The 21,520-nt window shown below is 37.2% G+C and overlaps 1 protein-coding gene across 3 annotated transcripts in view; it reads left to right on the plus strand.

Annotated features, from left to right (window-relative positions):
• NEBL (nebulette) overlaps nt 1-21,520 on the plus strand; it is a 249,119-nt gene that overhangs the window by 67,267 nt on the left and 160,332 nt on the right. For all 3 annotated transcript variants that reach the window (XM_033511643.1, XM_033511645.1, XM_015617915.3), the window contains one exon: nt 6,257-6,341. In XM_033511643.1, the coding sequence (XP_033367534.1) occupies nt 6,257-6,341 (85 nt within the window). Of the gene's footprint in view, nt 1-6,256; nt 6,342-21,520 lie in introns of those variants that run through there.

Raw genomic sequence — 21,520 nt, forward strand, 5'->3', positions numbered from 1 at the left:
AAAAGATTACTGTGCAGTCCAGTTCTCTATTCCTTGGGGTTCCTCAATGTATGACATACATTTGCAGAGCTAACTGCTCCACTAGTTTGGTACAGTAGAATTTATAAGTGGAATTTCAAATGGTGAGAGTCATGCAGTTTGGAACTAGGGTTGGCTACCAATTTTTAATCTATGTTATCTAAAATATAGACATTTTCTGCCATGTTGTTTTCAGTAAATAGTTCATTTTTTCAGCCACTAACATAGAACAGTAAGGCACTAACCTGTGTCTTGGGGCCAGATAGAGTCAGAATATTTAACGTGGTTCCGAACCTTAGATTTTGAAGGGAGGCTCAGATATGGCTCTGTAGTTGTATATCAAATGCCAGTCTGGTAGCACAGTGCACATTATGCAACATGTGCCTGGTTTTATGGGATATTTGGACTTTCACTCACTCCAGGAGCAAGGGTGTTATGGCTTACCCCAACAAGCAAGTGGAATATCCTTACTTTTTTTTTTTATGGATCTTATTGCTTGCTAGATCTCCTGCGAATCAATACAAGCTCATTGCTCGAGGGGATTTTTCTCATAAAAAAGAAACTTGCATTTAGGTAGCATATGGGAGAAACTTTCTCTTGTATTTCAAGTAAGAAGTACAGACACAGAAATTAAATTTTTGGAAAGTTCCTTGCAAAACAGAAGGCAAAGATTGAAAAAGGTTTTCCAAAGGAAACTAATTGCAATTGGAGCTCTTCATACAGAGGGGTAGATTGAGGTAGCCAAAGAGAATTCCATCTTCGAATAATTTCTGGAGAATTTTGATGTATTTCTTGTTCATTTCGTTGCCCAAGTGCTGCCATGCCAAAGCTGTATTATCCACTAGCTACATTATTTCTACTACAAAAGCCTTTATAATTGCATGCAAATAAGTGATCTTGCACAGAAAGCTCAAAACAAAAGAGAAAACCCAGAGAAATCCCTCCTGGAGCTTCAGAGCTGCAAGTGCAACTGAGCACGAATTTCAATTCAAGTAGTCAGCTGTGGGCAAGATTTCCCTCCTGCTGATTCTTTCTCTGCTGTTGTGCATCTTACACGTCTTTCTGTGAACTACACCGTTTCAAGGTGAGGAGACAAAAGCAGTCCTGTGCCTCTTCAAACTGCCAGTTTAAGCACTCCCTAGTCATGCACAACTTAATTCACAACTTGTTGCCTTTATCCTGGAAAAATTATTTTGTTATGTGTCTTCTATATGAGACTTAATTGGAGATCTGTGTTTTTCCTCTCTGTTTTCGTGCTGTTTGTTGACATGGGCTCAGATCATATTTACCAGACTGGGCCCTTCCAGCTCTGAGATGGAGCTTCCCTACCTGTCCATCATTTGTGAGATTAGGTTACTTCCAGACTGCTAGATCGTTATTTATTGTTTAATTTCAATTTTCAATTTTTGTGTGCACTGCTCAGAAGTGCTAGTTTTAAAAGCCTAACTGATTTTTATGTTTTTCTATAATTCTTTTAAGACTGGTTTAATTTTATTATGTTGTTTTACAGGTTTATTTTGTGCAAATCTGCAAGTGAAAATAAGTGTGGGGTTTTTTTCTTTTTTTTTTTTTTTTTTTTTTAAACTTCTTTCTCTTTTAGAGTTTGCTTAAGTTAGAAGTGCAGTTATTTTGGACAAAAGTTAGGAGAGGACTGATAGCCTAATGTGACAGCCAGTGATGGCAATTGCTCTTATGAAAAGATGTGATGGAGCTGTCCCTCTGCTTGGGAGAATATTTTTTATTTGTGTATTTCGTACCTGTTCACTGGTTAAAAAAAAATCACAATTTTAACGGTTCAGACAAATACAGAATAGGTATTTTAGGGAAGATATAACTCCATAGAAATCTAGTAACTCTGACAAGGGTTATAATTCTATAACTGAGCAGTAACAGTTATAAAATTTTACATTTACAGTTATAAAATACACACACAAATCTCTTAATCATTTGTAAATGTTGGTTGAGTCAGAGTGAGGTATGAGGAAGGTAATTCCAGTAGATGCTTGAATTTATCTCAGTCTTTGAATCTGACCTTTTACAGAAGAGACAAAGCTAAATCTTCATCCCATTCTATCTCAGAACATTTTTCTTTCCTTTTGTTGGATTGAGAGCATGGAAAAGCTGATGAAAACTTTACAGCTAAAAAAATATTTAGGAAAATTTCTGTTTAGTCATTGGAAAATCTAGGTAACTTTCAGGTGCTTTCCTGGGTTCTTGGAAGCTTTACTGATCCTGTTTTCAAATACCAAAAGTGAAGGAGTTTCCTCATAAGCAGCAAGAGATTGCGTTGTGGTTTGATTTATTAATCAAGCTGTGCAGCTGAGGCAGGCAATACAGAAACCTGCAGCAGAGACACTATAGTGTGTATCCTGATTTGTTCTGGAACTTCTTGTATGGATCTTTATACAGGACTAATCCTAATAGCATTAGTGTGGTAAGACATATTGCTAAGTAGACTTAGGCAACTAACAAAGACTTAAAACAAACAGAAAAATCCTTTGGACATTGCTATTAAATAGCTGACATGAGATCAATCTCCTTAACCAATTCTTGGCTCTTTCTCAGACATCATCTTGGACAAAAGGGAAACTGAGCAATGGATTACCAGGGACCACTGTCAGCCTTTTGAATTAAAGGCTGTTGCCATCCAGTTACTTATCCTTATTCAGAACATTTTGACGAAATGTGGTATAGCCCTAAACTGTTAAAGAAGCAGATTGTTGAATTTTAACACTTATATTTCAGACAAAAGTATCCAGGATCTTCGATAGCTCTCACGTAATATCTTAAATACAATGTCTTCAGGATAATTACCAGTATCAGTAAGCTTAAAACAAATGTGGAAAGCTGAAGACAGGATTTAAATTTAACAGTAGTCTTCTTAATGCATTTGAGGCAAGAATTTCCATAAATTAGAAGGGTTGTATCTAAACCCATGTCTTTCTGGTTTGAAATACCATGTGAGTGGTTTCATAAATCAGCTTCAGTTAAAATGACAACCCATACTAGAATGCACTGCTAATTTAATTTTGCTAAATTATTCTTATTTTTACGACTGTAATACATTTTGATAAATAGTTTAGATATCAGTTTAAAGACCAATTTAAATTTTGGTAGTTTTGTTCACTTGTCATGTGTGTTGTTTTTTTTCCATGGTCAAGTGTAAATACTTTTCATTGATAAAATCAATTTACATAGTATTTTCAAGCACATTAAAGTGCTGCTTCTTCAATACAGACATACTTTCTTTACTTGAAGTATGGAGCTAGTGCTTCTAAAATAAATAATGATCTGAGATACGTTTGTTCTCAAGTGGTTTTCTTGGAAAGTTGAAATATCTCTGAGCTGACTGCTAATTGTGGAAGAAAGCATTTCATTACAAATGATCGGAAGTAATAGCTGGTGAATGATAGGGACAAGGTGTATGTTTTTTATGCTTCAGAATAGAGAGGTTTAATTTGAGCACCTGGGTTTGTAGTTGTCTGCTGTTGCTGCTAGCAGGGTCCCTGGGGGCTGTGGCTGAGACTTCTGTGTTCACACAATTCCCAAGGGGTTCAGACCAAAACCCCCATCTGAGCTGGCTCGCATTCTGTGTTCTCCACGTTAAAAATACATGTGATTACTGTGATTGTACTACCAGGGCCATGATATGTAACCATGGTGTAAAGCAAGGCAACAAAAGTTTATACTTTCAGCATTTAACAATATGCATAATGTAATATTTTAACTGTGTGTCAGATTGTCTTTTTTTATGGACAGGGATTTTGTCATCTACAGGAGCTATCCGTGGATGTCTCATGGCTACTGTATGACAGGCTGCTGGGCTTTGAGGTGTGAATTGTGCACCATTGCTTCAATCTTCCTTGGGCATCAGCAAGCCCTGGCTGTGAGGTGGCTTGTTGCCTTCCCCATCTGCTCATTGCTGCTTTCCAAAAAGGGCTTATGACCCTCCTTGTGGCCAGTCTGGCATTTGTTTCTTGCCTCTACACAGAAGAATGGAGTCTGAGATAGAAAAAATGAAATAAAGAAAAAAAAAGAGAAGCCCTTCTGGAAGTATTTTCTTTGTCCCAAGATATTACACACTGCTTACACCATCTGCCTCATGCAAAGCCCAGTTCTGTCTCCCTGAGTGTTGCTGGACCTGTGGCTAAGCTGTTCTGGCTGGTGTTGGCTGGCTCTGGGGTGTGGTGGTGGTGGGGGAGCCCCTGCTTTGAAAAGGAGGGAAGAAGTAGCAGAAGTATGCAGAACTCAGTGCTCTCTCTGGCTGAAGCTCTGCCTTGGGTGGGACTTTGAGAGGACTTGGCTGTAACTCCAGAAGAGTTTTCTGAAGGGTGTCATGCCTAGAAATTATGTTTTCCAGTTTTCAGGACATGAGCTCTGTGAGACAAGTGCCTGACATAATGGGTGGGAGTGTGCCTCACCATAAACTTGGAGTAGCATCCTTTGTCCATCTGCTAGTACCTAATCTGGGACAGTTCTTATATTTCTGTAAGGAAAAGCTTTCTTTCATTAAGAGAGAAAGTTTAGAGATAAGTTTAAGAGATAAGTTGTTGTTTTTTTCTCTTTCTATGCAGTTATTTTCCCCTGAGAGGCTGAAATCCCTAGGTTGTCCTGTATTTCTCCTCTGTTTTCCCTGTGTAACGACACCATAAATGAGGGGTATTCTGCAGCCTCTTGGTGCAGGAGTGTACCCCGTTGTGCTGTGGTGTGGAAGTCTGGCAATGCACGATGTCATCTGTGGGGGAATCAGGCCTGGAGCAGTTGACTGTATGAAGTTCAGGCATCATTTCTTTTCAGTTATTGATTTTGCATTTCTGTGGGGGAAGCATTCAGCTTTTGGATAAAACCAGAAATCCTTCTTAATTTTCCTGCTTGTTTTATTTTATCAGATAAAACTATTTTTTTCCTTTTTTTTTTTTTTTTACTGAAACCATGCACCTCATTAATAGAACTTGTACACTGAAAACTTTCTAACAAAATGCAATTTTGAAAGAAAATATGTATCATGTTTACACAGAATGGAAATTTTATGATGAAACCATAGCAACAACATACAACTAGCTGCTGAAAGAACACATTAGAGATGGCCTGGAGTTTGAACATGGAAATGTTTAATACTGCACGTGCTCTGTTTTCAGACACTTTCTGCTTACTCTCTCTGTACGCTGCAAATGTTATTGTGTCTGTAACACTGTGCCTGTTGTTTTGTACTCTGAAATGTTGGAGGCACAAATGGGGGAGCTGGCAGACATGGGAAGCTGTGAATGGTAACTGAAGACATGAGTGCCTCCCTTGGTAGTAAGGTGAATATTTTGGTTTCAGACTGAAGATGATGGAAAGGAATTAGTAAGAATCAGCTTCTTCATAGCGTTTCTGGCTCATAATAATATATCTATTTTGGGATGTGCTGTTTCATTTTGTTATTAGCTTCTTTTTGTGGTCTTTCATGTAATGGAACTTCTTGTTTGATTGCAAAATTTCAGGATAAATGCATGAAAATTAACAAATAGAGGTTTTGTAAATGAGTAGGGTTTGACTGCTACAGTTCACAGAATCAAAAAATGATTAAGATTGGAAGAGATCACCAAAGGTCATCTAGTCCAACCTCCCTGCTCAAGCAGGCTCTCCTAGAGCATGTTACCATAAAATGCCAAAGCAAACCTATTGTAAAGGTATAAAATTTCAAATGGAAAGAGAGATGCCTGATAGATTGCAGTTCTGAGACACCACAGCCATTGGTACTGGATATTGCAGTTCTGTGTTGATGTATTCACTGTTAAACCATTTGGCTTTACCCAGAAAGTACCTGCTGTGGTCCTTCTGGATCCTGCACTAAAGGATTAAAGGCCCCGTGGTACTCAGCTGTGCTCTCTTATGTAGCATCAGTTTCCGTAAAACAATTTCATTTTAAGGGCTTTTAGTTTAGTCTTTGTCCAGCACATAGCTATACCAAGACAGTGGAGTTAAATATAGTTTTGATCACTGTATTGAAAGCAAATTTTGGCCAATTGGTCTTTGAAGTCAGTGGGCACCATGAGTGGGTGGGATTTAGACTCATTACAGGAACTCTTTGTGTTGTTTCTGTAAGGCATGTCTGACAGAATATTTTTAAATAATTCTAATTCATGCCAAACGATGAAACAATTCTGTGCACTGCAGGAAGGAGTGCTGGGGTGCATTTGACTTTCTAGCCTGTGCAAATATTTACTGTTTGGCTTTGTGCTTCTTTTTCTTTTAGACATTACCCAAAGCAGTCCTTCACTACAGTGGCTGATACACCAGAAAATCTTCGCCTGAAGCAACAAAGTGAATTGCAAAGTCAGGTAAATAAAACAATTATTTTGTCATGTTAATATTATAAGGTCACTTCACTTCTTCATAGTTTTTCAAATTAGTAGTAGTATTTCTGTGTAAATACATAATAGCACTGCGATGTAATTATAAAAAAAAAATCTGCAAGTTAGTATAATACTGCAAAACCCAAGGCTCTATTTCTGTTCTCTCTTACACTAGTTACCATACTATTGTAAGTCCATTGACATCACTGGAATGCTTCATTTGCAACAGTACATGAAGCATCTGAATGAAGTTTTTAATGTTCAAAGTGATACAGCTTAACTCAAAAGGTTCATTTTCCTTTGACAAACTACCATTGTTAGCTTGCATTAAACTTAATAATAAAATAGCGTGGGATTAACAAACAATGAATTTGTCATTAGCAGATATTTAGAAGCCTTTAATATTTATCAACAATGAAGTGATTGAATAATCAGTTTATGGATCTTATGGCCTCTGTCAACTAATATATGAGGCAGTCTGTAAGCTAGTTGTGATAAACACATTATCAATCAAAACATATTTAGATTAATAAGAAATATATTTGAATTAAAATGTAAAACAAAGAGGGGAAACAAGAGAAGAAAATGGCAAAGAAGACTTAGGTGATCCAAATACCATGCTGGCTATCTACCATAATATAAAGTTCTGACTGATATTAATTCATGTTTATCTGAAAAGCCCTCCTCTTCCCCACTGTCCAGTTTATACTGTTTTAATTTATGTAGTGCTGGAAGTTGTCCCGTAAGACAATTGATAAAATTTGATTGCATTCGATTTTATGAAAATTAGGTTTTTTTAGTCGTGTTTTAGTTGAGATCTCTCATTATAAATTCATAGCTATTATTTTCATTATCATAAAAAACTGTAGCAAAAAATAAGATAGTAGACAGCAAGACCTTTCTTTTTTGGAAGGTCTTTATAGGTTGATGGAGAAAATTGAAGGAGTGCTAAATGGAAAGGGTAGCAATATGGTGTACAGTCTTAAAAATTCTTTACCTTTTGCCATTATGGTTATTTATTATAAAATTTAGAGAAATTATTTCATACTGAAATTCTGCTATCTAAAAAGAGGACAGTTCATGGATTCTCTCCTCTTGACTTGAGTGGGTTTCAGATTTGAGTCTGGTTCATTTTCTTGTAATTCAGTTGTTCTGTGTACCAGAGTTACCATTGTGTCACAAGAGGAACTTTAAACCAGTATTTTTATGGGTCTTTTAAAAAGAATATGAATTCTCAGCCCACTGTTTTTTAGGAGTTTGACAGAAAATTGGGATGAAGTGGAATAATAAAATGTTACTGCTCTTTACAGAGGATATAGGAGAAGTGGCTTTCCCTAACCTGTTTGAAACATGCTTCTGTGGCACTATGGAAGCATAAGGAATCTTATTATTGGTATTATTTTTTATTTTTAAACTAAGAACTTAGTATTCTAGTATACTGGATAAGCAGTATCAGCAAGAAACTTGGAGTTTGACTATGAACAAAATTACTGCAACTGTTCACAATGCACTGTCATAAAATGTTAATAGGGATCTACTCAAATCTTGGAAATGGAGAGAAACCTTTAAGTTTTACAATATACCTTTTTTTACAATAGTATTATTCAGCAAAAGACTTGCAGATCTAAATTATAACGACACAATATTGCCTACTTGGAAGAGAGGCCATAATGTTTTTGATCATAATTTGCTTCCTGGTTGTTGATGTACATCTAGCCTGTGTTAAGGAGCCTAACCTGTGAATCATTTCAATGCTGAAATAAAGATTCCAGGTGCTTTTCCTTATCCAATTTAAAACTTGTCCTAAAATAGGACTGTAAATTCTGAATACTTTCTGTAATACTTTGAAGAGTATAAGGACAGAGGAATTGCCATCCTCAATCAGTCCTATTGGCCATCTAGTCCCTTGCCCTGTCTTTTCAGGGAAAGTTGAAAGACTTCCAGCTGAAAAAAATATATTTGGCATTGTTCAGGTCTCATTCTATTTCAGTCCTGTGCTGTAGAAAAAAAGTGTATGCATGGTTCAAGAAAAGCCTTTCATATGAAACCAAACTTGGCTGGATAGAATCACATTATTACCACATTCCAGTATTCATCAGAGCTGTTTGAGCCTCCTGCCAATGCATTTGACAATTTGGGATTGAACAAATTCCGTGTTAGGTAATACAAAAATTATATTGACTACTGAATAAGGAGAAATGCTTTTCTAAAGTAATACCTAGTTTCTGAGTAAGCACCTTTAATGCTTTTGGTACCAAAGAGGCACAACCCTGTGTTTAACTGCACGACTCCAAGTGTTTTTTCAAAATCTGTTGCTTTAGAACTACTCTTTATTCTGCTCAGCAAAGCATGAAGAATTGGTAAAGGAAACACCATTAAATATTGTGCAAGCTAAAATACACTGTTTTTTGTAAATCTGTTGTTTTTATTTTCATTTAAGCAGCATTTGACAGTGTTTTAAGTTGCAGTGCTGGGTCCTTTGTCAAGAATCCATTAAGGTCAGCATCAGGTGCCAGGGTGTCATGTTGACATAACACGACAAGAACAAAACTAACAAAACAAAATAGTGTTTTCTGATGGAGTCAATAGAAAATGGATAGCTCTTTGGAACACTTGAAAAATTATGTTGTTAAGAAGTCAAAGGACAACATTTAAAAGCTTTCCAGAGAACTCTGTTCTTCTATTTTATATAATATCAGAGCTTTTCCCCACTTTAGGATTTTGCTTCTATGGGCTTTCATCCAGCTCTGTAGCTGGAAGGAGATACAAATGCATTTTAGGAGAGGCTGTATTTGTTTTCCATTCTGGAGAACTCCACAGTCCAGTATACCTCCTGACAGGAGAAAAATGATTTTTTAGGTCTTTCATCCTCTAAATAAAGAGTAGAGACAGAGATCCAGTGTCTCAAACAAGATTTTTCTTTATTCATCTGATGAAAAATCCATCTTTTTGGGGAATCAATGAATTCTCTTACACCATAGTCATGCAATGGATACTTTCCACATTCACTTGCCTCTCTTAGATAAACTCAGCTATGGAAGTTACCAATACACTCATTTCAGCTTTGTTTACTTGGGAATTTCTTTGGTGTACCTTAGCTACTGATCTCTCTAACTTTGTAACACTGTAAATTACTCCATGGCCTTTAGTCCTCATCTGTGGCAATGCTGTGTACATCAAAAGCAGCCACTCCAGCTGAAGTTGCAAAAAGAAACAGAGATGTTCTGCTGCAGTTCTTGGCAGGAAGAATATCAAAGTGTCAGATCAAACAGAGGGCTGATGTTTAAGGTGTGTTCTACTCCAGCACTTTCTGAGGAAATGTACTTTCCAGTAACTCATGGGAAACTTGATACAAAATCATGGGTCTTGTTCTACTTTCTTCTTGTCCTGGCCTGTGGTGGCACACCCTGAGACTGCTGTCCTTGGAAACTCCAAGCGCTTTTTTTCGTATGGGAGAAAATTTCTTGTACTTCCCTTATTAACTTGGATAATTGAAAGTGTATGTGTGTTTCTTTAGGAAGAAACTTGCAGTTTTTCTTGATAGAGTTCCTAAAGTGTTGATTTTCAAGAAGTACTGCAGTGTCTTATGAGACATATGCAATTGAATCAAACTGTTATTCTAACAATATTGTATTTTAACAGTTTTTACTTTCTCAGGAATTCTTCTGTTTGGATCTTTACCTGTCAACTCTCACCAGGATAATCACGGTATTATTGAGCATTTGGAATCGAGTCAGCCTCAGAGAAGGGAATAAAAAAATCTTTATGATCAGGTGTTTGCATCTAGGATGGCCATGCTTTTCCTTGTTCAGGCTGAAGAAGAGACTGACTCTGTGTAGCAGTTCTGTGTAAAAGTACAAGAGATGACAGGTGTAAACTGAAATATGGAAGACTGCATTTATGCATGAGGAGAATCTTTTCCAGTGTTAGAGTGGATGAACACTGGCAGAAGGTGCGTGGAGAGATTGTGGAGTGACCATCCCTGGAGATTTTCAGAAGAGGACTGGGCACAGTCCTAAGGAATCTGTGGTACTTGACTGTGCTTTGAGTAGGGTGATGCACTAGATGACCTCCAGAGTTCCCCTGCATCTTCAGCTCTTCATAGTCAGTGATTTGTCTCTGTCCTGTCTTTCCTCAGGTTCCTCTTGACCATTTCTCTAATCTTGCGTTTTTCTCTTTGCTTCTCTGTTTCAAAAATACATGTTAGCAATCTTCCAGGCAGATTATTTTTATTAACTTGATTTGTTAAAAAATCCTTTTCAGTTTATATGCACCTCTTTTATGAAATCTTTGGAACAGAACTACCACAGTGAATGCTATAGGAGAATGAAATGCTTTGTGGATTACTAAAGCAGAAATTGGATGCATTTCCTGAGGTACCCTGAGTGAGCTCACTGGAGAAGTCATTGGAGAAAATAGTTTTTGGAGCTAGAGACAGAGATAAAAATATGTTCTTTCAGCTGAGGAAAGGAGGAGGTGGTATTATATGGCAAGCAGAGAGTCTTTGGTATATCTTTTTGGGTGATTTTGTTAGAAGACCCTGGAACATATTTTAAAGATGAGACTTTTCCAGATAGCTATCAGGAGCTGATTATTTATATATTCCTCTCTCCAGTTATCTGAGGATCTGAACCCAATCCACCATATGTGTATGAGGAGAGGGGTGAGAGAGCCAGGAGAGTGCAGCCTTCTCAGGCATCTTTTTGCTATTATTTGTGAGTGACAGGTCCTGGAGATGTTGATTAGGTTGATGCATTAAAATAAACCTGGACAGCCTGCAGAAAGCTCTGCCCTGTTCCCCTGTGAACCCCTTCACAGCAATAATTTGTGAATCATGCTCACCTACTAAATGTGGTTTTTTTCCAATTCCTGGTTTGTTCCTTCTTTCCCTATGAAGACCATTTAAGTGGCTTGTTTTATCTGTGTGAATCAAAGGCATGAAAATCATTCTTGATGTGAAAAATACAAAGTTCCAGAGGAGTGCAGGAGATGGAATGAATTCCAGTTTTCTGGGAAAATGGTTGTCACCTCTTCTGATTTTTATCTTGCCACGTACGTTAGGGATTCTGTCTACGTCCTGTGTGCACTGGACTGGCTCCTGTTGCTGTGACACCATATATCTACACTGTTTTTGTTGTTTTTTTTTGTTTTTATTGTTTGTTTTTTTTACCCCTTGCATTTACTTAGGCTGTAAGATTCAGAATTTGACAGTACTGCTCCCACTTCTCTCCTGTCTGCTGTTCTTTGCTGTCCTAGATGCTGAGCAAACATCTGGAGATAAACACGTTGTAACCCTGTGGTTGGGAGAACATGAGGCAAAGACACCAAGCAGGGTGTAGTAGTAATAGATAAACTGATTGTGCAGCAGAGAGGGAACTTCTCCGTGGAATACACTTTTGTATTATTGACACGTTTGTAACACCCTGAAATTCTTTGATTTCATATGTGAAAATACAAATCTTCTACTGGGACATAAGATATGGTTATGGGCTACTTTCTGAAAGAGAAGTACTGTTTGCCTTAGCTTTAAGTTGTTAACACTTAAGTCTTAAATACGATTCCTGGTACTGACTGCATATCCTAATTTAAAAAAAAATCTGATATAATTGGCCTGTATTATTATACAGAATTTTATACTAACTTTCAATGGTAATGTACTGGTCAGTGTAGGAAATATTACTTGTATAAAGGACTTTAGATAGTACTGGGGTTTATTTTGTTTTGTTTTAGTTGGTTATACAAAGAACTATTTTTCTTACAATATTGACTATTCTTCCCTCTTTTCTTTTTGGGTCACATCACACCTTGATAATCAGTAAGTTAAGCCGTGTAGATAAAAGCAGTAAATTCTTTTGCTTTTTGCTGAACCTATGTTATTATGTGTATCTGTATTTATATCTAAGGACAAAATTACAGGTTTCAGTGCCTGAGCGAAACAACTGCTTCAGTCTCCTCTTTTTGTACCGTTTCCTCAATTCTCTGAGAAAAGATCTGCAAAGATAGCAATGAAGGGAGCACATTACAAAGCAAAGATGAATACTTACCCAATATTCAGAAGGAACTTTAGACAGACTTGCACATGAGCATCTATGGAAAATGGTATCCTATCTAACTTTTCAGCTTTTCACTGTTGATTTGATGATACAAAAGTAAAAGTGTAACAATTATCTTTCTCTGGCCTTAGTGCTTGCCCTGTTGTTATTAAACACAGTGGTATGAAAACCTTGTGTAATTTGATAGGGGAAAACCAGAGCAGAACTGCACAATAAGGAAGCATAATAGTATCTGCAGAGTCTTGGAAGCAAGCAGTGCAAACTTCCTGCTGGCTAAAAAGTTAAGTCTATGAAGTACACAGTCATGGGAGAAAAATTGCATCTTCCAGTGCCAAGACTCAGAAGTAAGCTGCAAAATATATTAATATAATTAGATTAATTTTTATAATATATGTTAATAAGAAAAAAAAAAGTGCATTTTTTCTCGTGTATTTCAGATGCAGATGCACATATGTTTAACTGTAAAAAATGAAGGAATCACCCATTTATATGAAATAGAGGTAATTTTTGTGGTAGGATGAGGGCAGAGCAATCATGATTTATTATTAATGGAGTACTTATGGACAAACCCATTTTTATAGACTGTCCTATGACATCGAATCAACGGGCAAGTAGGACATCCTTAACAAAAAATCTTAGGCTCAATAAAATCAGAAGTGATTCCCACTACCCTTATGTGTACAATCAGAATTAATAGAAATGGAACAGAAGAGAGCCCCAGAATTCATAGCTGTTACTTGTGAACTGAATTGTGGCATTCTCTAGTGCATCAGCACTAGTATTGAAATATGTATAGCTTTTTAGAGGAGCAATTAATAAAACTGATAACTTAAATTTTGAAATATCAGCATTTCTATGGTTTAAATATTTTTACAAAATATTATAATCTTTGAAGTGTGCTTTTTGTTCTAGATGAGGATCTCTTCAAATTCTCTCGAGCTTCTTTCTGGTTTTTATTTTTGGAACTAGATTTTTAAACGGTCAGTCTGTTGCTCACAACTGTGTTGCAGGTAATTGGATGCCATGATGTGTTTTAGTTATGTTTTTGTTGGATTACTGCACAGCATTTCAACCCACATGAAGGAAAAATGCATTTAGTTTTAGCGAACTTAAAATAAAGACTGAGAACAGAACAATTGTCATAATAAGTGAGTCATCCACGGATTGCAGTCAGGGTCTGAGGACATAACTCTACTGTGGAGTGCAAGAGGGTCAGGAAGATGTTTCTGCTCCCAAAGACAAATAGAGCATACTGGCTTATGTTCACACTCTGGCTTCTCTCCCATAATGGATATTATATATTTCTTATCCATTTCACAGTGTTTAAGAAGCCCATCAGATTGGCATTTGAGAAACAAGAAACCAAGCACGTGTGAAATATGATGGTAATGTGGAGTTTGTGGGTTCAGTGTCCTCTGGGTTGTGTGCAGTGACTGGTCAGGCCAAGAGGAGCAAAACTGGAACAGGCATGTCTTTGGTGCCTTTCAGGAGTGCTCCTTCCTCTGAAGCAGATGCTGAGCTGTGCCAGGTCTTGCCTTGGGAATGGCTGGGGAGCACACCCAGCAGTGTCGGGTATCGAGGCTGTCAGTACTGAGTTTGTCCCTTTGCCCTGTTTAACAGAGTATTTGTACCATTATATGTCCCAGTAGAAGATTTGTACCATTTGTACCAAGTGTGGCCAAAGCCAGAAAATGAGATCACATCACTCTTTCTTTCCTTTCTGGACTTCAGATCTGCATCTTTCAGACTGCCACATTCAATCAAAGGGGGTCCATGTAGTCCTGCTTCCTTTTGCTGACACTGCTGTTTTTTCACAAAAACTGGCAGTACTTGTGATCATCAAGAGGAAACTTGACTCAGGAGGTGACTGGTCTGATCCAGCATGAAGTATTGGTAATGTCATCATTAAAAGGAAAGATAGCTGAGGAGCTTGCCTTTACTTACTCACTCTGAAATATCAAAAATGAAATTTTCAGGAATATGGTTTTAGTCAATGCACTGTATTAAGAGAAATTGTTTTATTTTCTTGATGTTGCTAATGTCTTCCTCTAAAAACTTCTTAGTCTTTGCCTTAGACTTCCATTTGTGTAACAGCTGAGATGAGTTATCTCCCCCCACGCCCCAGCAAATTGGAGTGGCTGGCATATCGAATAATTTGAAAGTGGCATATGAGTATTTTTGTTAATATATTTTCATCCAGAGTAAGAGCTCAATATTTTTTTTTCCAATGCGAGATTATGGAATTTAATTCTTTGTACATCAAAGCATTAGATAAATCCATTTGGAATGTCACATTGTGGCAATTAATGATTTCAATTTAGTTCCATATTTTAAGCTCATGTCTTTTCAGAAGTACTGACTTGTTTCTTACCAAGGAATGAAGCTAGTAATCCATCTTTTTGTAATGAGTCCAATTTTTGTGTTCATCTGTGGCAATACCTTAACAAACTTCATATGTTCTGAACAGAGAATTTACAGAGGCAATGTTAGTTTTTCCCTTCTTTTGTGTCTTGTCCTTAGTCTCATGGCCTTAAACACTGAAAGAGTATGATAAACAACTGTAATTGGTCTATTTTATTGGTTCTCTGAAAATGTTTTGAATTTGGTCCTTATCTCTTGTTTCAGTTTTTTTCCACAAGGTTGAGCCACTTCAAGGCTTTTTTGAACCACACCAGGTTTTAGGTTTTGGTGTCTTTTTTTTTTTTTTTCCTACTGATGCTACAAGCTCAACATGTCATAAAGAATTTCTTCACTTTCTCCACAGAGTGGTTGGAACAGGTTTGCCAGGGAAGTGGTGGAATCACCATCCCTGGAAGTGTTCAAGAAAAAACTGGATGTGGCACTTTGTGCTGCGGTCTAGTTGATGTGGTGGTGTTTGATCAAGGGTTGGACTCGATCTTGGTGATCTTAACCAACCTCAACGATTCCATGTTTCTGTGTCAGTTTTTGTTGTTTAAGGGATTCTTGAGAGAGGTCATTGCTCTCAATGTCACATTTTTTGTGGATAAATATTTAAATAATATTATATAAATAATTCCTTTTCAGAAGAGGAAGGAAAGTGAAAGTTTTAACATGTATTTAAGTTTACTGATAGATTGAGACATCAAACTCTTTGCTAGCACAGCTCTGGAAATTGCCTCAATACATGGTTAGTTTGTCCCATAGCTGAATATTTTTCCAGTAAACTTGTTATGTATTTGTATTATGATAGGAGTGTAGAATTAAAGAATTTCCATGAGCATGATAATATTTATTCTGTGATGCAGTTATTTTTTTTTTCATTAGAATGTATCCAGTCTTAAGATCTGTATTGAGAAAAAAAGAAAATACTGATTTTCCAATGTGCTCCTCCCGTATAACTAGCTGTGATTTAAGTCTGCATTTGCAGAGCTTTTATTGGTATGCATTTTGTTTAGCAATTATTTGTCTCTGCTAAGGTATCTTAAATTGATAAAGATTTCTGTGTAAGAGTTGAGAGTGGCTGGAGCTCTTTACCACTTCAGCTTATTTTTCTTTTTAGTGTAACAAAGAAGTCAATCCAGATGCATATTTTTACTTTGTGTAAAACAGCTGTTCCCATTGTGTGCATTGGCTACTGAGTAGTATCCTTTAAATCCATTTTAATTCTGTTTTCGGTCAGCATTTGTTCTGGAGGTGGTCTTAACAAAATGACCAGCAAAGCTGCTTAATAGGAGAAATCCAAGCCTGGTGAGAGTGTCACATTCTCTTTAATTGGAAGTCTTACAAAGCAGAAGCTTTAAGTAAATGAAACAATGAAAAGAGCTTTAGCCTTAGCAGAGAAATTAAAAACTGAATAAACAAAATCTCTGTCTTTCCCCATGTTTCCCAACAAAATATAATAAATATTCTGGGTTCTGGGTTCTGAATAGCTGCAGAAGGGCTTCGTCTGCTCAAGCAAAAGATACTTTTTGCACTTAGAAGCTTCGACGATAGTTCTCTCAACCGGTCTCTCTCTTTGACTTTGTTTCTCAGTTCCTGATAATTTCTCACCTGTCTGTAGGCTGAGCTATCTGGCCTTGGTGCAACTGTAATATGCTTAGTGTGACTGTGAGAAGGAGAAAGGAGAAATTTTCCTTGGCTTTCCTGATGGCGCAATGCCAAAACAACACACGAATCCAAAATTGCATAGTGTTAGGCCTTTCAGAGTATTTGGATGTAGAAGAAAGGCAGGAGGGATCCTGGGCAGTCCTACCCCTTGACCCCAATAAAAGGCCATGAGCGTTCATCAGCATTTTAGTTGGTCATTTTCCTGATGCTTAGGTTACTTATTGATGGGGCTGTTTTAGATCCAAGAAATATATTGTCCTCCTGATTTATTCTCAGATGGTGCAGGGACCATTCAGAGTTCAATGATTTCTTGTAACTGCTGCCTCACAGGATGGATTGAGGTCTATTCGGGGTGATAGTTTGTCAGGTAGTGCTATGCTTGCAGGAGATTATGTTGATGGGCTTTCAAGTGAAAGGGTCAGGAAAAAAAGAGAAAGGAAAAAGAGTAGGATTAGTATAATGTTTAACCTAGCTCAAAATAAAGCGAGTGGAAGAAAATACTAAATGCTTTAATTGCACCAAATGCTAGAGCTTTGAAGGTATTTGGTGGAAACATTTGGGGGTAGGGAGGGCAAGGATTTGACATTAGAAACTCCTTGGGGCAAAGGTTTATTTTTTTTCCCGTAGTTTATTAGACTTAAAATTTTGGGGGACGAAATACATACAATGTTTTAATTACAAAAAAAAAAAAAAGGCAAAAAAGCAAAAAAGATTTGTAGCTTACTTACAGTTCAGGTTAGTTTAAAATGTAAACACTTTATATAAATAGATCTACATTTAATATGTTATTTTTTAATATCTTGTGAATTAAAAATAGTTGAATTCTACTTTAATGAAAATAATTTCACTGAGTGAAATGAAGTATTAATTTATTGTTTTAATTTTTTTTCAGGAAGTATAGTTGAATTAATTTAAAGCTTTGGGAAATGTAAATGTGAATGAAACTACCCACATATATTTTTCCAATGTAGGATACATTTTTAATAGCATAATATATTTATCAGTAAATGAATTGTTGATATAGACTTAAATATGTAAACATGATCAGAAGAAAGGTCCAGGTTGCTCAGCCCTGTGAAGAAGGCAGTGAGAGGGATGTGTGTTGAGGATGGGAGGCTCCAGTGCAAGGGCGATAAGGCTGGAATGCAAACAGCCCGGCACAGAGCCAGGGTGGGCACAGGGTGCAGCACCAGTTGAGATAAATGCAAAATAGGTTATGTTGCTGTTCTGATCAAAGGAAAATGCTTCGATCTGTATAAGAGGAGAATCAGAAAAAAATCAAATAGTGTTGTATTTTACCTGAGTGGTGTCTTTCAGGTGCACCACTGGTGTGCATGTCCTTACATTGTCAGAACTATCCCTTTTGAACATGGTGGCCTTTGCCACCAGCCTGAGCCTGTGGTCACTCCTGGTGGATTAAATTGAACATTGGATCTTTAAATACTGCTGTTCTCTCTGTCAGCTTCTGCAACAGAAGCTACTCTTATTTTTCCATCCTTTTAAATTTAACTCCTTCAGTTTAGTTCCATCCTTTTCCAATCTCTTATTCTATTTTACAGCCTAAAGCCCAGCTCTCGCTTTTGGCCTTTGCTTGTGTTAGTTCTACTTTGCGATCTAACCTGAAAAATTCTTGTGACAAGATGTGAATTGATCATGCAGGAACTGGAATATTTTGAAATGAGTGATACCAATGAAAAATGCTGCCCTGGAAGGCTGTCAGCAGTGCACAGCACCAGAGATGGCAGGGCTCAGTGTGTGAACAGACGTGGAATGGGGATGTGGAGGGCAGGACTCCAGGGGGCTGTCACCCCTGTGCTCCAAACAAGTTATAGTTATGAATATGTGTTTTGATGGTAGATTTTAGTGGGTGAAAACTTTTAAAATCTCTGTTTTTGTAGATGCCAAGGCCATAGGGTAGCATTCTTCTGCCACCTGGGGTGTAAAATGATCTGGATGGATCAGAGTGTCTAAAAGGTTGTATGAACAGTACCCCTAAAAATGCCTGTTTCTGCTTGGTGTTTGGTGCTGTATAAAATGTCATGGCTGTCTCAGATAAAGACTTGTAAAGTAGGGTAGAATCTGATACCTGGTTACAGAGAAGGCAGTGTTTGAGTACTGAATGGTAACTAGACCAAATTTGGCTATTCAGGAGAGTGGAGTCAATTGTAAGAAAAAAAGACTGAAAAGAGATGGGGCATCTCAGAAGTCTAATGAAAAGCACATCTGCTCTCCTGAGCCAGCAAGCCGTGGAAAATTGTGCTGATCATCTTATTTCATAGCAACATATAGAACCTTCTTGTTCTGAGAAGCATGGTGACAGGGCTCAGCAGAAACTCTTTTGTTTAATGTTTTACCTATGCTGGTTTCTTCTGTTCAGAAATAATGAAAAGAAGCTTCCTGGTGGTCCATAGGTTTTTTACATTGCAGTGTTGGATGAGCAGAGATATGCAACTTGGACACTTTTCTGAGGGAAGTCCTGGCCTGCTGCAAATGAGTTGAGGAGTAGATGTTTTAAAATGGTCTTAACAGGCATTTCTATTTCATTTTACTTGTTTAGTGCTTTATCACAAGCATAAATTCCTGGAGTGTTTAAGTGTTTCTGATTCATTATTTCTGTCTACTTGCAAGAAAATTGTGTTTTACTAGTTAAGAGTTTATGTTCTTCGGGGACATCCTCACTGGCAAATAATCAATCTTATAAACTGAAAGTTAGTTTTCTTAACTTTTAATCCATACAATATAAAAAAAATAAAACCATTTAGCTCATTCCTAGAAAATGTTTTTTGACTCTGTAAATTGTGTAGGCTTGAAAGATGTTACTCCACTGAATTATTTTCAGTATCTATAAATGTTGCCTTAATTGCAATTAAAGCAGAGAAGATTTTTTGCTAGAATGGTGTGTTTCAGTAATAGTCAACTTTGTTTCTAATATATGCTGAAGGAAGTTCATATTTAGTTTTAAAATAACATGGTTTTAATTTTTCATTAATTTCTCTTTTCTCTAAAACTTCGAGTGCATCACTGAGGATGGGAATTGCTTGGGATTTTACTGAAATCACAGGATAATATCATTTTGCTGAAACAAGCTGATATTACAAAGTCACAGCCAGGAGCTTGCTCTGTCTGGTGTGGTCATCTGTAGCTGCTTGGGAGCTAGATGTAGTGTTGTTGCTGCTGCTGTGGGTCCTCAGCTAAGCGAATTTATTCAGCTGAGTGTTTTATATTGCAAAGAGACTTAAACAACAGCACTTCAGTGTCTTGGATCTCTCTGAGGCTGGATGGAGCAGTGCAGACATTGAGTCTGTCAATAAATTGACTGCAAAAGCCTTCTCTTGGAATCATAGTTAAGTGGCTAAAGTCAAAATATCAGCTAGGAACTTCTTAATTTATTGCATATTTGGTTTACTAGAGATTATTTTTTTCAGTTGTATGCTTATGCTGTTACAAGTCTCTCAAAAATGCAGTGCCGAAGGGGTCAAGTAAATTAGGCTTTCTTTTGACAGTTAGCTATTAAATTATAAACACTAATATTGTAACAAAAACCTAAATAAATGCAGTTTTGTACTGGAATTTCCTCACTATGAGGAGAAAAAAAGTTAGCAAATATAATCCCAGGGTTAAACTGGACATTTATCAATAATGTTGCCTTACAAATAAATAGACCGTTTCCTTTTTGTAATCTTTGAGATGACAGCAGTAAATTATTCATCTGCAAACCCGGTTCTGTACTGAATTGATGGCCGAGGTTCATTGTGTTCACCAGGCTGATTCATGTTTGCTGTGGAAATGGTGGAGTAGCTGCCTGTTGTTACTACCCTGGTAATGAGCTACAACAGCAATGATGAGATGTTGTCTGTCTGAGGAAATAGAAAGATATTTCACCTAGGAAAGGAAAGGAAGGACTGGGGAAATGTATTTCCTGCTTGATATTTCATTTGAAAGAGCAGAAGCAAACACGTGACTTACAATTGCTTTATATTCTATCTTCCCTTACCAGTTTTTTGGTTTTTTTTTCTTTGAGGCACATGTTCTTGCAACAGAAATGAAACAAATATTAGGTACTGTCCTGACCCTGATTTGGAAATAAATTACTGAAGCATATTATGTCTTAAGGGTGTTTGCATTGTGTATATTTCAATTACAGTAGGAATGTATGCTATTGAAAGGCAGAGGTTATTGCCCTAGTTCTTTCTTACCTCGCTTTCAATTAAATCTGATTTCTGTTACCATAGCATTGCCTGCTCGTATGCTGCTTAGTCCAGTGCTGGTCATTTGTGCATGTTTTCTGTCTGACTTTGTGGCTGCTCTTGCTGGTCCTGAACTAACAGCCTCTGTCGAGTCTTTTTGGTCTGGGAGGGGGTGCTCAGGCAGCTGTTTTTCACAACTGATGCAATTGCTAATGTTTCCTATGCAAGAAGGCAGACTTCTACTCAGTACCCCTGGGGAGTGTAAACATCATTTTTATCATGTTGGAACTACAGGCTCTGTCAGCCCAGTGAAGTTGTTCTCAATTAGTCTGAGGCAGTCCAATTCAGAAGGGAATAGCTGCTCCTGTTCAAGCCCATTTTTCTTTGAGTGTTGCCTGTGCTGATTTCCAGCTGTTACCATGCAGCTTTGGGGAGCTAATGGGGTTCATTTGGAACATCTATCTCAAAAGGAAATGCCTTAGTCAGTGTCTAGTTGAATGATTGGAGATTTTCACACACAAAACCCCCGGTTAATACCCACTTAGCTAATTATCTCTCGATGTACATGATCATCCTTTTCAGTCCAGTAATTAGAGAAAATTAAGTGGAACCTTGCTAATTTGCACTAATGTTACGAGCAACCTATTGCCAATTACTGAATTTTGTGAATTAGTGCAAATGAAAACAAGCACTTTTTACAACAGAGTAACATGTGCTGAGCCCTACGCGATAGTGCCGCATTAACATTACACTGCCGAGAACTCACCTGTACATGCCGGGGAAGTTAATACGATGTAAACTGAGAACAGAATCATTCTTATGCTGAAGTTTGCCCTTTGTTAACTGTATATAGATT

The sequence above is a fragment of the Parus major genome, chromosome 2 (genome assembly GCF_001522545.3).
Source record: "Parus major isolate Abel chromosome 2, Parus_major1.1, whole genome shotgun sequence".
Lineage (NCBI taxonomy): Eukaryota > Metazoa > Chordata > Aves > Passeriformes > Paridae > Parus > Parus major.